The sequence below is a fragment of the Lonchura striata genome, chromosome 2 (assembly GCF_050655825.1).
Source record: "Lonchura striata isolate lonStrDom1 chromosome 2, ASM5065582v1, whole genome shotgun sequence".
NCBI lineage: Eukaryota > Metazoa > Chordata > Aves > Passeriformes > Estrildidae > Lonchura > Lonchura striata.
Genome location: NC_140704.1, coordinates 55,043,110 through 55,057,403, shown reverse-complemented (window position 1 = coordinate 55,057,403; position 14,294 = coordinate 55,043,110). Strand labels below are relative to the sequence as shown.

The window sequence follows — 14,294 nt, the reverse complement described above, 5'->3', positions numbered from 1 at the left end:
CCTACCCAGAATAAATTGGGACTCTGGTCCTGAGAGGAAAGAGTGCTTCCCATCTTTTACTCTTGTCCTTGTGAGATTGAGAGGTGCCGGGCTTCCGGAGCTAGCCAGATCAGACCCCGAAGACCCCAGGGATCAATCTTACAGCCAATGATTTGGGTGCATTCATGGTTCAAAGGGATTGGCTGAGGTCCCCTGTTTGAACTTGAATCCAGCCTATCAGTAACACACCCGGGGACTTGTTTACTTCTATTATCTAATGAACTAAGATGGTCAAGTTGGTGTCTGTTATGCCAAATTATCTGTGCAGCTATAGACCGGCTACAGCTGTCATTCATTCTTCAATAATACAAATAATATGCTTATAAACTTCAGTAGAATTGTAAGCTCAAAATCTGGAAGTCATGCACACTTGTCTTTTCAGAGAGGCTTGGGTTGAGTATTTCATTATTACATCCTAAAACACCACATTAAATCATTTACCTGCTTATAATATACAGAGTGGTTGGGCACTTACACCCACCACCCCCACCCTCACTGCCGTAGGAAGCAGAAGCAGATCCTGGGGACAGAAACCGCAGCTGTGGTGCTGGCTCAGCAGCAGCAGTGGGTAGCAAACCAGAACCTCAGCTACAGTGGGAGCAGCACAGTCTGGGGCCACACTGGTCCCCAGTCCCAGTGCCTCTACCGCAGGCAGTGGTGGCAGGGCAGCCACGCAACCAACTAAGCTGTCCTGTCACCCCCTCATTGCTGCTGCAAGAGGGACCACAGCCATGGTTCTAGGCAATATGGTTTGTTGATGGCAGTGCTGGGTTGGAGTTGCAGCAGGGAGCAGGGCTCCTCTCTGTTGAAGGGGGCTTGGCTGTCAGAGCACCCCCTGGCCCTGGGGGGCCACGGCCACGGCCTTGGCTGGGATGGAGACCATGGCTGCAGCTCTCACTTGCCGGCAGTGGCTGGCTGGAGGACACCCCAGTTCTGGGGACCGCAGCAGTGGCGCCAGCCAGGTAGAGACTGTGGCAGTGGCTCTTGGCATGACTGAATCTGCCTGAGTGAATCAAAAGGAAAATGACTGAATCAAAAGGAAAATGGCAATGTAGTGTCACTTCGCTAGTGGCAAAGGCATTTTTTTTAGTGTATGTTAAGTCCCTTATTGGTTTATGTCCCAGGGGCTCCTCCATCTTTGGTGGTAATGGCATGCTCGCAGCAGCAAATTAGGACTTCCAGGTGTGACATTTATCTCTGGTGTGCATGTAGGACACTCACATTCTCTGGACAGAGAGACAGAATTCTGTCTCTTAAGCGAAGCACAGAGAGAAGAAGAGAAAACAATCTTTATCTCTGCTTCTTTGTTTTCTCTATGTGGAATTTGGTATGGAGATTGTCTACCTAAAGTGATTGCTTGATTGGATTCTGGTGAAAGTTGTTTGGGTTCAATGACCAATTTGATCCAGATGTGTCTCGGACTCTCAGCAGAGAAGTCATGAGTAGTTAGTTGATAGGTAAGTAAGAAATATGTATGTAGAATAGGATAGTCTCTCTTCAAATAGTACATTAATGTAATATAGTATAGTTTCAATAAAGCAGATCCTTCAGCCTTCTGATCTGGAGCCAGACATCATCATTTCTTCCCAGTCGGGGGTGCCCTTTTTTGCTATACACCTGAATTGAATTCTCTCACAGGCACAGCTGGAACAGCTGCAGAGAGCTCTGCTGCTATGGAAACTGGGGCTGCCACAAAATGTCTGCCTGTCACAGCCACAGAGCAAGCAGCAAACGTGGCTTTGCAGTGGCCGGGGACTTGGCAGCAACCAGGCACCACCTCACAGCAGCCAGGCACGATCCCTGGGACCCCAGCCGAGGCAGCAGAGCCCAGAGTGGCAGGACGCTTGTTTAGCATGGTTCAAGAGAGCATACCTACCATCTCTACCCTTTGGAGGGCAGGGGTGCACTCTGTCAGAAACACACACTGGGATAGGCTACCTCCATGGTTCCACTCAGCAGGAGGGTGCCCTGCCAGCATGCCTTCCCCACCTGAGGCACCAATACAGCTCCAAATGGTTACAGGGTGCCCCTGCCCAGGGTGGCGGCACTGTCCTGGGTGACCAGAGGATGCTCTGCTGGGGGACATCCCTCCAGGGAGTGGCGACACAATCCCAGGTGGTTTCAAGGCACAGTGTAACTGCTCTGCCTGTTCTTCTCCCCTATACACTTTTTAACTGTCCCAGTAAGTCCAATATAAGCCTCAAGGGCTTTAAAACATTAAAAAAGAGTCCTTACCTTGGTGATGGAGTCTTCCTGTACCAAGCCCACGCACTCATGCTGCCAGTGTCTTCCACTTACAAAAAGAGAAAAAGAGAAAAGGGGGTCCAGACCAAACATGGCTCTCCATGCCGTTCTCCACAGTCAGAGGCTGCAGACTGCTCTAAAGGCTGTCCCAGGGCTCTCCATGCTGCTTTGCAGCTCAAAGGCTGCAGGCAGCTATTCCCCACTGCCCCTCTGTCTCCTCATGCTACCCAGGGCAGCTGTTGTATCACGTCAGGGTCACCAGATGTGAGATAGGCAAGCGATACACACCAGGTTCATGCAGCAACAGTCAACGTTTATTGAAGGGCACCCTCTTTTTAGAGGCTTCAAATTTCCCACTCTTATATCTATGATTGAGTAACTCCACCCAGCCCACTGGCTGAATGATATGGGTGCATATGATATGGGTGTCTGTTATCTGCCAAATTATCTGTGCAGCTGTAGACCAGCTATAGCTGTCACACTAATTTATTCACTCTTCAATAATACAAATAATATGCTTATAAACTTCAGTAGAATTGTAAGCTCAAAGTCTGGAAGTCATGCACACTCTCCTTTGTCTTTTCAGAGAGGTTTGGGTTAAGTATTTCATTATTACATCCTAAAACATCACATTAAATCTTTTACCTGCTTATAATATACAGAGCCATGCATAAGACAGAAGAGGTCACAGAAATAAAAGAAGTGTTGGCATAAAAAATGTTAATCCTCTAGTAAGTCAGAGAAGGAATTTATATGAAAAAAAGACAAACCCAATCTTCTGAGGAACTGGCCAGACAATACTGGAAAATACTTTTTCCTCATAAATAATTATTTCATTAAAATGGAAACATTTTAAACTTGAGGAAGTTTTTGACAGACTGGAATTTTCTCCATTCTCTGGCTAATTTCAGAGGAACAAATGGAAGGAGAAATAGCCCAATCCACAAACTTGACCTTTCAACTGGAAAAGGACATTTCTCAAAAATCCCATTTCATAAAAGAACTTTTGGAAGTGTATACTTCAACTCAGTTAAACTCATAATTTGGAAAATCTTGAAAATTTCTGCAAAATGAAACTGTCACCCCTTTGGCTTCCTATTACTTTTGCTTCCAATTACACATTTCCAAAAAAAAACCCCAATTTCAAGCAGTATATACAGAACCCACCCCAGCCAGTCTATAGGATAAGAACATAAATTTAAGCCTAATGAATGGTGACCTTTGAAGATGCTCTAAACCAACATAAAGCCAAGCTGCCACTTCCTAATAGCCAAACATCAGTCAGAAGCACTCAGATGGATAAGCAGCTCTGTTCTAATGATGGATAAAAGGTAACCTTATGTCAAATAAATGTATGAAAGACAGACTTCCTCTTGGAACCTTCCTAGGAATAGCAATATTTCATGCAGCATTTTCTATCCAAAGGGGCTCACAGTCCTATGCTTACAATCTGATTTACTTATCATACAAACAGCTTGTGCTGGAACACAGCAGCTACACCACATTCACAACATCATTTTTCTTTCTTCTTGTACTGTTTGTTTTTGGTAAAGCTGTTCTGTTCATTGCAACACATGGGTTGTCAGTGTATATACACAGCCATGCAGAATTTCCTTCTTAGCTGTATCTCACATGGAACAGGAAACCACTCTGCTCTGGTCTTTTTAGATTGTTTGTCATGGCTGGAAGAAAGTCTATTTTTTCAAAAGCCCTCACTGTTTCTCAAATGTCTTCACACTTTTCACCTAGTTCCTATTACATCCTAAAAAGGCTTGATAACTGTCCTTTGCAGAGCCAGTCAGATAGACAGGCATCAGGCCAGGAGCTGAAACTGCATTGGTACGTCAGACGAGACCTCCCTCAGCAATTTCAGGCTCTTCTTAAAAGACCAGAGAGCTTTTCTCCCACATAAAGTACCAAATGAATGGATACAAGATTTTAAAGGCTAGGGAGATATAAACCTCTAAGAAACACCTACTTCAGAGTTTACCTCAGCACACCTTGTGGAAACAGACACAACTCAGCTTCTAAATAAGCATCTACAAGGGGGTCAATAAAAATGTGCTAGATGCTGCAGAAACATGATAGAAAAGACATTACTGTACGCTGAGGAACAGAACGAGGCATTAAAGTCAAATGATAGGTGAGGAACAGAATGAGGCATTAAAGTCAAATGATAGGTAATAAATATATATTTAAGACTAAAGAATATTTTACAATAACAATTAACATTTTGTTTTTTTGTAGTGAATTGCTGGAGAGGAAACCTGGACCAAGTTATGGTCAAAAAAACCAAAGTTTACTGCAAAATATTCTATTCCTATTTCTCTTAGGGTTTCAGGTTGTGTCATTAGAGTTACCCACACAGAATACATACATATATTCTTTATGCTAGGACACCTTTAAGTCTCTTTCTTTAGAAATCACCAATGCCACTATCCACAGGGTATAACTGCATGGATAAGGCCAGATTTTGCCACCTCCTATGGCAGCTGCAAGACTCAGCACTGGAGAATTGTTGAAGGGGAAGCAATGAGTCATGTTTCTGTGCCATGCTGCCAAAACTTCATATATTTATTCTTTAAGAAAAGTTGATTTGAGAACAGTCATGACTGGAAAGATGAAATGTCTCTCTTCTGCTCCTTCAGTTTCTCCTAACACTGCCTTTATCAAGTCCCCAGTACACTCCATGGCTACTTTTTCCTTATTCTTAACTGCCATCTGTAGCTTCAGGCTAACACCACTCATAATCCTATGAGAAAATCCAGATCAACCACTACAAAGAACATTTGTAGCAATACTAGCACAAATCACTGTAGCTGTTCTTACATGCTAGCTCATAACATCTGCCATAGACTTCAATCCTAACAGTTTGCTTTGCCAGGTCCAATCTTACCCTCTTGTGAAGCTGCATGTTCTTGCTGGTAGCATCAGTGAGAGGCATGGAGTCCCATCAGCAAGTTTCCAGCCACTAGGCTGAAGCATGCCCATAACCATCCCTACTCAAATGTTTCCATGTTTAATTAAGGGCTAATTTTGTTGAAGAAGTTTTGCTTACGTTACAGAGAGGATTTACCTCAAAAAAAGTCAGAACACTAAAGAAAAGCTGGTTGGAATTTCTAAAGGTCAGAAAATCCACTCTGATTCTCCTCAACATACGACTCAACACAGCAACAGCTGAGGTCAGCAGGGACCTTATCCAAACTAGTCCTAAAACCCAGGATGGCAGAGCATACCATCTCAGCACATCTCATTCCTGAGCAGCATGAACTGCATATGCAAGAAAGTTTTTCCAAATCTCCGGTCTGAACCGGCCAAGCCACAGTCCATGACCCTTACCCTGCTTACCATCTGTCACAAGCAACAAGATTGCTGGCTCCTTTGGCCAGCAATCCCTTCAGGAAGTTGAGATGTGTTTGCATGAAAACTGATGCTAATGAAAGTGCACAAGCCTTGAAGAGATTTATTTAGCTGTTAACTGAAAACAAACCTTTTTTTTTTTTCCAGAATAAATGCATCTTAATTCTTCTTCAATCCAATATAGCATGTAAATCTAGTCTTCAACCTAAGTCATCGAGGACTCCTTTCACTGTAACAGAAACATTCAAAAGAACACATCCCATCTCTAGCTTCCTATATCTTTGCAAAAACTTCCAGATAAAGTTAGAAGGCTTTAACATTTTTTATTGTTGCCTGCTTCCAAACAGCCCTGTCCTCTTCTATGAATTCACAGTGAAGCATTTCAGCTTGGCCAGCAGCACTATTTACATTTATTTATATTTATTTATATTTATTTAGATTTATGTATGTTTTTTATTTGTGCAGAACAGAGGGTTGATAATACAGAGACATTTTTGTTACTGCTGAGTCAGACTTATACAGAGCCAAGGCCTTTTCTGCTTTTCATACTGCCAATGAAGGGGGTGGCATGGGAGGTTGGGAGGAGACACATGTAAGGCAGGTAACCCCAACTGCTAATGCCACATAATATTATGCTCAGTATATAAAGTGGGGGGAAGAAGAGTAAGGGGAGATATTTGGAGTGACGACATTTGTCTTCCCAAGTGAACGTTATGTGTGATGGCCCTGCTCTACTGACGATGGCTGAACACCTGCCTGCCCATGGGAAGTGGTGACTTAATTCCTTAGTTTTCTTTGTGTGCACAGATTTTGCTTCCTGTAAGAAACTGTTTAAATCTCAACCCGCAGGTTTTCTAGCTTCTACCTTTACAATTTTCTACCCCAATCTCTCTGGTGGAAGAGTGGCGGAGTGGCAGCATAGTGCTTGGTTACAGGCTGGGGTTTCATATATTCAAAGCTGGATGTCATCTTTTAACTGGGTAATTCTAATGATTCAAATGCATCATGGGTGAACTCTGTTTCACAGCAGCTTGTGCAGTTCCTGAGCTCATGAGAATGCAAACAATTCTCTTGATGATAATGTAATCTGAGCTAACTTCCTATGCACATATATGCTGTAACCAGCACACAATTGAAAGTATATTTAGTGATGAACAGAACTATACCTTGCCGTATACAACAAGGTATAGTTTGAACTCTTAACAGCTTTTGGCTCTAACATGCTACAAATTTAAGAAAAGTGTGTAAGGATAGCCAGTTTATGTAGCAGAGAGCCCTGTGTCCAGCTATGTCTAAAAGCAAGACGACGATGGAAGAACAAGACAAGCACAGAGTGGCATTTTGCTGATATATTTCTGCAGCTTTCAGAATTTATATTTGCCATTTCACTACTATACACAATCTCAGCATTTACAGTAAAATCCACAGATTATTCACACATGAAAGCCTACCTCCTGGCTTGTTACTTTCATTGCTCTGAATAGTTTTATAGGATTAGCAAACGTTATCATCTTGCTATTCAATTCTAGAAGATTATTTCCCATATAATCTGTGAATATGCTGAATACCACTAGCACTTGCACAGCTTTCTCCACCACCAAAACCAACTCTTTACTCCTTTTCTCTGTTGACTATCTTTTAATTAAGTCGTAGTACTCAGGACACCATTGCTCTCAAATCTGGGCAATTTACTTTCTTGGCAAGAATGTATTTTGCCAGTCAAAGTAGATGATCTTAACCAAACCAGCCTATCCACAGGTCCAGTGACATTTTCAAAGAGCTGCATCAGACCTGAGAGATAGAACTTACCACTGCCTTCCTATAAACATCCTGTTTATTTCAATTCAGTGTATCTGTGCATCATTAATTGCATCCTTTCTGAGAATAAGTCCATCAAATTTAGGTGATTATTTAGACAAAGGTGTTAACATAACCTTGCTAACAGTGAAGTCAAATATTTTGTGCAGATAGTAATAAATGAGTCACGTTTTTTGCTCTTTCAAAAAAAAATATTTTGCTTTCTGCACACACTTACCATAATCAAGAATAATGTGGAAAAATCATGATAGGATTAGTTTGCATTAAACACATGGGGCTGGAAAAATTCAAGACAGCATTTGTTTAAAATTAGAATCCATAGCATATTTCTTGGTAATTTTATATACAATAATAGCAAAAATCTGTTTTTGTAAGAGATTTTAATTGTGCTATATTTCTTAATAACTGACACTTACAGAGCCTTTTAGCTAAAGAAAGCCCACACTGTGCAGAGATTTGACAACATCCTGTTTATTTCAAAAAGGACTTCAGGTTGTCACTGAGTAAACCAAATTTGTGAGCATTTGTTGAATATTCTGCTATACAAGTGCAGGAACCATATTTGAATATCCTAAGCTCTTACGACAGCTGGGACTTATAAATTGCCAAGATAAGATAAATAATGGTTGTGAAAATAAACAATCCCAACTGCAGCTCTTAATGCAATGATTACTATACACTTACTGACAAGTTTTAGGATTTGTCCCTTGCTATTTATTCCTCAACTGTGGCACAAAATCCTTCCCTGGCTTCTCTAATCCACACAGACACCTATCTAGCTCTCAACAGATTTTTCTCAACACAAAGATTGAGTCAAATATCCAGACTAACTGCAATCAAATCTTGGGCTCTGTAGCCTGTAACCTAACTTGCTCCTACTAGCCAATCCCCCAAAAACATTCATGCGGATTTCAGTCTTGTCTTGAGAAGTCCGTAACTTCTCAGACTTTATTCTGGTTCAGTTTTGTCTCCAAGTACTGTTACAGCATGCTGTAGATCTATATTAAACATGTCTGTAACTATTATTTTGTCTATTTTTGGTTTTCTGTTTGGCTTGTTGCTTTTTTGTCTTTCACTCTCCTGACCTGAAAACAAAGCACTTCACAGATTCTCCATCAAATAGCAAAATCTCTGGCACACAACTAAATAACTCTCATCAGCATTTCCATCTCTAAAAATACTGGGGGGAAAAAAAAAGGAAATAGAAGTCATGTGATGTTCACCTTTAGCCTGATTTATCCCCAAATTGAGTACACGTCCAGATAAAACAATAGGCTTTTTGCTAGGATCACCAGTGTTATAAATGACTCAGACCCCAGGTGGGAATGAGTAAATAAAATTTAATTAGAACCCGTTAAAATTACAAACCAAAGGGGGAGGACAGCACTGGGAGCATACTGACACTCCTCCTGGTCACCAGAGGCTCAGCTCACGGAGCAGCATCTCTGCTTTTTATGCACACAAGATTGCATTAGGCTCATTAATATTTATGAGCAGTCCTTATATGTCCTTCCTTGCCTTTCATTGGTGGTACTCTTCTCACATCTTGATTATTGGTGCGATGCTATCCTGCCAGGCCTCCCAGCAACAAATGTCCCCACTCCCTGCCACCTCCCACAAGGGACAAGCACGTGCCCTCCCCCACATGCCCTGCCAGTCGTGTCAGCCAGAGCTGCCAGGCACCCACCTCACAGAGTGGGGAGGGTTGAAGAGAGAACAGAAAAAGGTTCAAAAGCACTGGAACAACAAACGTATATGTCAAAAGAATCGCCAACCCCAACAGAATCTCTCCCCACCACACTCAACAACTCCTGCTCATTTGCATGAGCCAACCACCACACCTTACTCATAACACCAGGCACAAGACAGAACATAAACTTCACCTCTAGTCTATTTGATGAGTTTTATTATCCCAGAAGAAACTGGAATCAGACACTCATTCCCAAGTTGCAACAGGAAGAATTTGAAAGGAGGAGTATTTTGGAGAGTTTGCAAAACTGCAAGTTGAGAAACAGAAAACAGTAGTTTGAAGATAAATTTGCCATGTTCAAAAGGGACTTTTGAAACCTTAGATGTGACAGAACAAACTACTTTTCTGCAGGCAGTTTTACTCCTACCATGTAATGAACAGTATTATATTCTCTTTAAAAAACTATATATTCCACATTGGTACTTGATTTGAGCATACATCTTTACTTTGTTTGTCTCTCTCTGCTATTCTGTTTATTTTCTCTATTTTTGTCCATTGTGACTGTTAAGGTGAAGGTGTCTTGCACTTTATGTGACCAGAGCCCACCACCACAAGAGTTCAAATTCTGCGAACATCTCAAGACCTTTTGCACTAAAGGTGACCCCACTGTCACCATCTTTCTAGTTTGGATCTAAAACATCTGTGTTTGTATTTGACTTTCCAATGGCATTCCACATAAAATGAATGGCATACTACTGTGCAAGAAAGAAAATAAAAGTTCACCTACTCACCCAGATAGCAATAATTTACCCCGAAGTTTCAAATCAGCAGCACAGTCATCAGATTGACAGTTCCTCTCAAAAACAGTCTGTGAAAAACAGAGGAAAGAACTGTTAAAACATGAAAAGAGTAAGATCAAAATTCAAAGAAGGAACATGTTTGGGTGAAATAAAAACAAGACCAAAATCTGTGATACAGGGATATATGGTGTGAGTATTAAAGAAATTCAAGAGGAGGCAAATCTCATCTTGGCAGAACTGGTTTTATTATCTTCTAACTGAACAAAAAGTTTCAACAAATCCTGACTCTCAGAGGTTTTTATCAATCCATTCTCCCTTCTCATCTGACAAGAGTAACTGCTAATACCATATTTCTGGCATTCTTCTTTCTCTTCCCCAGCTATGTGCATAAAAAAATGAAACAGAATATGAAGTATTTATGAAACTATTTTCATTCCTAAGGATTGTAACTAAGAAAATAATACAGCAAACATTTTCCCTAGATTTTATATATGGCAGGAAGCATTTCTGCCATCATGCAAGCAGTAGAAAATTACAAAGACTGTTATGTATCAGTGATAGTCTCAAATAATAGAACCATTGTCAACCCTGTGAACTCTGGTAATACTGAGGAAATGTAACAGATTGGTAAAGCTAGGAACTATGAAGGGACAACATACAGGCATACTATTTAAATGGCAGTAGTTAACTATGGCTAAATGAGACAGCCACCAGAAAGTGAAAGAAGAGAACAGGAATATGCTCTTTGCCTCGAAGAAACCAAGATGCCATTTAGATCATTGTTAGTTTCCCCTGCCATTTAGCCTACACACCAACACCTTTCAAAACATAGGACTAGATTTTTTCAGGCTGGAGGACTCATTCTTTCAGAGGTGTAATGCTCTTCAGCCTACCAAATATTCAAATTCTCAATATGGATGTTGCCAACACTGTTCAGCTAGGAGACCTGACAATTCACTTATCTCTTCCTTTAAAATGAATGTTCATTTCTACAGGCTTCATTACTTTTTATTACCAGAGAAAATATATTTCAATCATAAAGGCAAGGCCAGGGAAAATCAGTGCAAAATACACGTAATGGTCAGATTGGGTTGGAGAGACTGAGAAGGCAAAAAAATGCCAATCATACTGAGTTAATACATTTTTAAGAGCTCTGCCCAACTGTATCAGGACTGGAAAAAGACTTGAATCTTAAGCCCAGAAGGCATAGACATACCTAGTCTTTTGCTTTCCAGGAAGGTTCTTGACTAAGCAGGCAGTTTGTTCTCCTTTTTCTATGCTGTGTGAGCTCACCAAAAAGGAGTGGATGTTTATGAGGTTAATTGTTGTGATGCCAAAATGAATTTTGCCTTATTGCTTTCATATTTCCTTAAAATATATTCATAGCTCTATTGTTATATAGTTATACAGTTCCTAGATAGCCCCAGTACCTTTCCCTACCTTTTTCTCTGATAGGCAGAAGACAAAATGCATTCCAGAGGCTCCAAGCTTGGGGTCCAGGCCCCTATCCTATCTTGGTTCTTCCTGGGAGCCAAGGTTGAAACCAGCTCAAGACACATTTTCATAAAAAAGTTTACTTATTATCTAAGGGCAGGGGGATTTAGAAAAGGGTTGAACCAAGTAAGAACTACCTTACCACTTCTGTCTCTAATTGGAGATTTTTGTTAGTTATGCTAATTTTCTAAACTTATAAAACTGTTTTTACTCTGCGCGTTGGTGGACATTTTCTATTTCTGCTTCTGGAGGCCTCCAATGAAGATCAGCCTTTATATTACCTCCTATACCAATACTGTCTTGAAAGTGTATTGTTTTATTTCTAGGTTCCTTAAGGCATCAGTTTGACAACAGATATCAAACTGTGCTGTAGGTTGTACTGTGCTTCAAAAGAAGAACGGTGGAAGGTGGCCAGCTAATCCAGGTTATTTACTTTGCTCTTTCCTTTTTCTTCCCTACTATTTGCTTTCTCAGAATCTCAGAAGTGAAATTTTTGAGGGATTTAGAAACAAAGACTGAACTTACCCTTTCCTCCTTAATAAAGACTATCACAACCAAAGGACAAGAATAAATAATGAGACAGGAAGCGGCACCAGCCTTCTCTCTCAAACATGGAACATTTCAGAGGTATAGTTTCAAAAGTCCTCAGAATTAATCCTCAGACCACTGTAGTAGTTTCACATAGGAAAGACTGTTTGGTAACCATCAGAGGAGAAAGAATAATAAACTGTAAAAAAATTCTAGCCTGTCAGTTTCTCTGTTTGAATTGCAGAAATCTTGGCAAAGTGAACACAGCAATCAAAGAAATTATCTGTACTTTTCACAGTATAAAATACTGAAAGTACATTTAAGTAACTATCTAATAATCCTGGATTTTTTTTACTAAATCTATAGTTACCATTACTCAGAAAGAATGAACAAATACTTCATTTTCTAAAATCACTGAGGATGTATCTCTTCCAGCATACCATGTACTAGAGAGCAAGCTACTTTGAAATACATTGGGAGTGTTTCCTTGTCACAGATACCCAGGTTCCTACGCAACACTGGGTTAGGAGAAAGAAATAAGGATGGTGAGTTCCAAGATTTGCAGCTGTGTAGGAGTGAACCATTTGCTTCTGTGGAGGATCTTGAACCTGTTCAGGTCTTTTTGGGACTCTCTCACCTCAAAGTAGCTGGCTGGTCTGGATCTGCAGTCCAACAGGTTCCTAGGACCCAAGGATGCAGGCACAACTGACTCAGTAGCCCACATACAGGTTAATGACATCTGTGAACTATTTTGCTATTTTTCACTATTTTCCTGGTCTACCTGGACTCCACTCCACCTTCCCTTTTTATATGTCTTCTAGAGTCTCGAGGCTCCTGTTTCTCACAGTCTATTTCCTCCATTTTCTTGTCTGCTAACATGAGCCTTTTCTTCCCCACCCTTTTGTCACTTCTACCTTTCAGGTTGACTAATTTCTGTCTGTTTAAATTCCTCCCAAACAAGAAGTAAACACACTTTAAGGCATCATAGCATTTGTGAACACTACTTGTGTATTGTTACTGTGCCCTTGGTCTACTTGTACTGCAATTTCTTTGGGGCAGAAACTGTACCAAGCCTAACACTGCATGTTGTTAAAGCAGGAGTCCATTCCTGGGATATGGCTCAGACCCTACTACAGCATTACCACTAATTTTACCTCCAAGCAATAGTTATAGTGGTTGCAGCTTTAGAATTGCAGCTTTGAGGATTTATAGAGCTCTTTAAATATTAAAATTGTTGAGGAAGGTAATCCATGGGTTGTATGTGTTACTCACAATTGAAAAAAGGAAGTGGAATGAAACTAACCATGGAAGCAGCTCATAATTTTTGCTGTTACTGTTACCCAAAGTGAAGAGGACCAATTCTGAACAATGGTTTTATGAAATTTAATTGTATTCCACTAACATTGTACCAAGTGCTTCACAGATTTGAATATATATATCAGAGATGGCCAAGAAGCTTCTTTACATAAGAAATACATACATGAAAAATTGAGGAGTACGAGATGAGGGGTGGAGATCAGAGTAAAAATTGCCATGAGAAACACAGCTGCATCTCTTATCTCAAGGCCACCACATAGTTGTCTAGCATTTCCATGAGAAAAATAGGTGTTTGTGTGCCCAGTAACAGGGACAGGAAAACCTCAATGCTTCTAGGACACATCTTCACTGTATAAACACAAAACTAGTGTAAAGTTCATTCTCAGTGAGTCTCTCAGACTTCCTGCTATCACCAGATGTTCAGGAAAGAAGAGCCAAAACCAGCATTTCCAGGGCTCATGATTCCTCCCTGCACTCTCTCCACTGCTGCACAGAACCCAGCAGCTACGGGAAATTGCTCCAGAGCAGTTCCCACCAAGTCACCAAACCTTCCTGACAAACACAGTTTTCTCAAATTCTGCATGCCAACTTTTCTGAGTAAAAAAGATTCTGCTCCTTGGGAGGTCCAGTAATGTGACAGATATCTCCCTGAGGGGTTAGGAAAGATGGATGGCACCCACGTCCTCCAGAGGGTAAGCTAAAAAGCCTGCACTAAAGTACACTAATTATAAAAAGTGAAAATACACATCTATACACAATCAAACCTACAGTAAGGAGAGATCTAGAGCTGATTAGGAAGGGAATATGTCTACATAGGTAGTCAGATCAGGGCCTCAGAGAAAGTATATTTGTCCATTATGCCTGTTGAAGAGAAGCATAAGGTCTCAATTCCACATTTTGTGGTAAAGACCAGGGGTAAATGTAGGAGAAAGTAGGAGAGAGAAAAATCTCTAGCTCCTGCATCCTAAGCCATCCTAAGCATAAAGCTGCTGGGTATTGGGCAT

General features: G+C 40.8%; 1 protein-coding gene across 1 annotated transcript in view; it reads right to left on the bottom strand.

The window, feature by feature from the left end:
- Positions 1-14,294, bottom strand: part of ITGA9 (integrin subunit alpha 9) — a 218,071-nt gene that overhangs the window by 92,449 nt on the left and 111,328 nt on the right. The window contains exon 17 of the mRNA XM_021546471.4: positions 9,943-10,019. Within this exon, the coding sequence (XP_021402146.3) occupies positions 9,943-10,019 (77 nt within the window). The remainder of the gene's footprint in view (positions 1-9,942; positions 10,020-14,294) is intronic.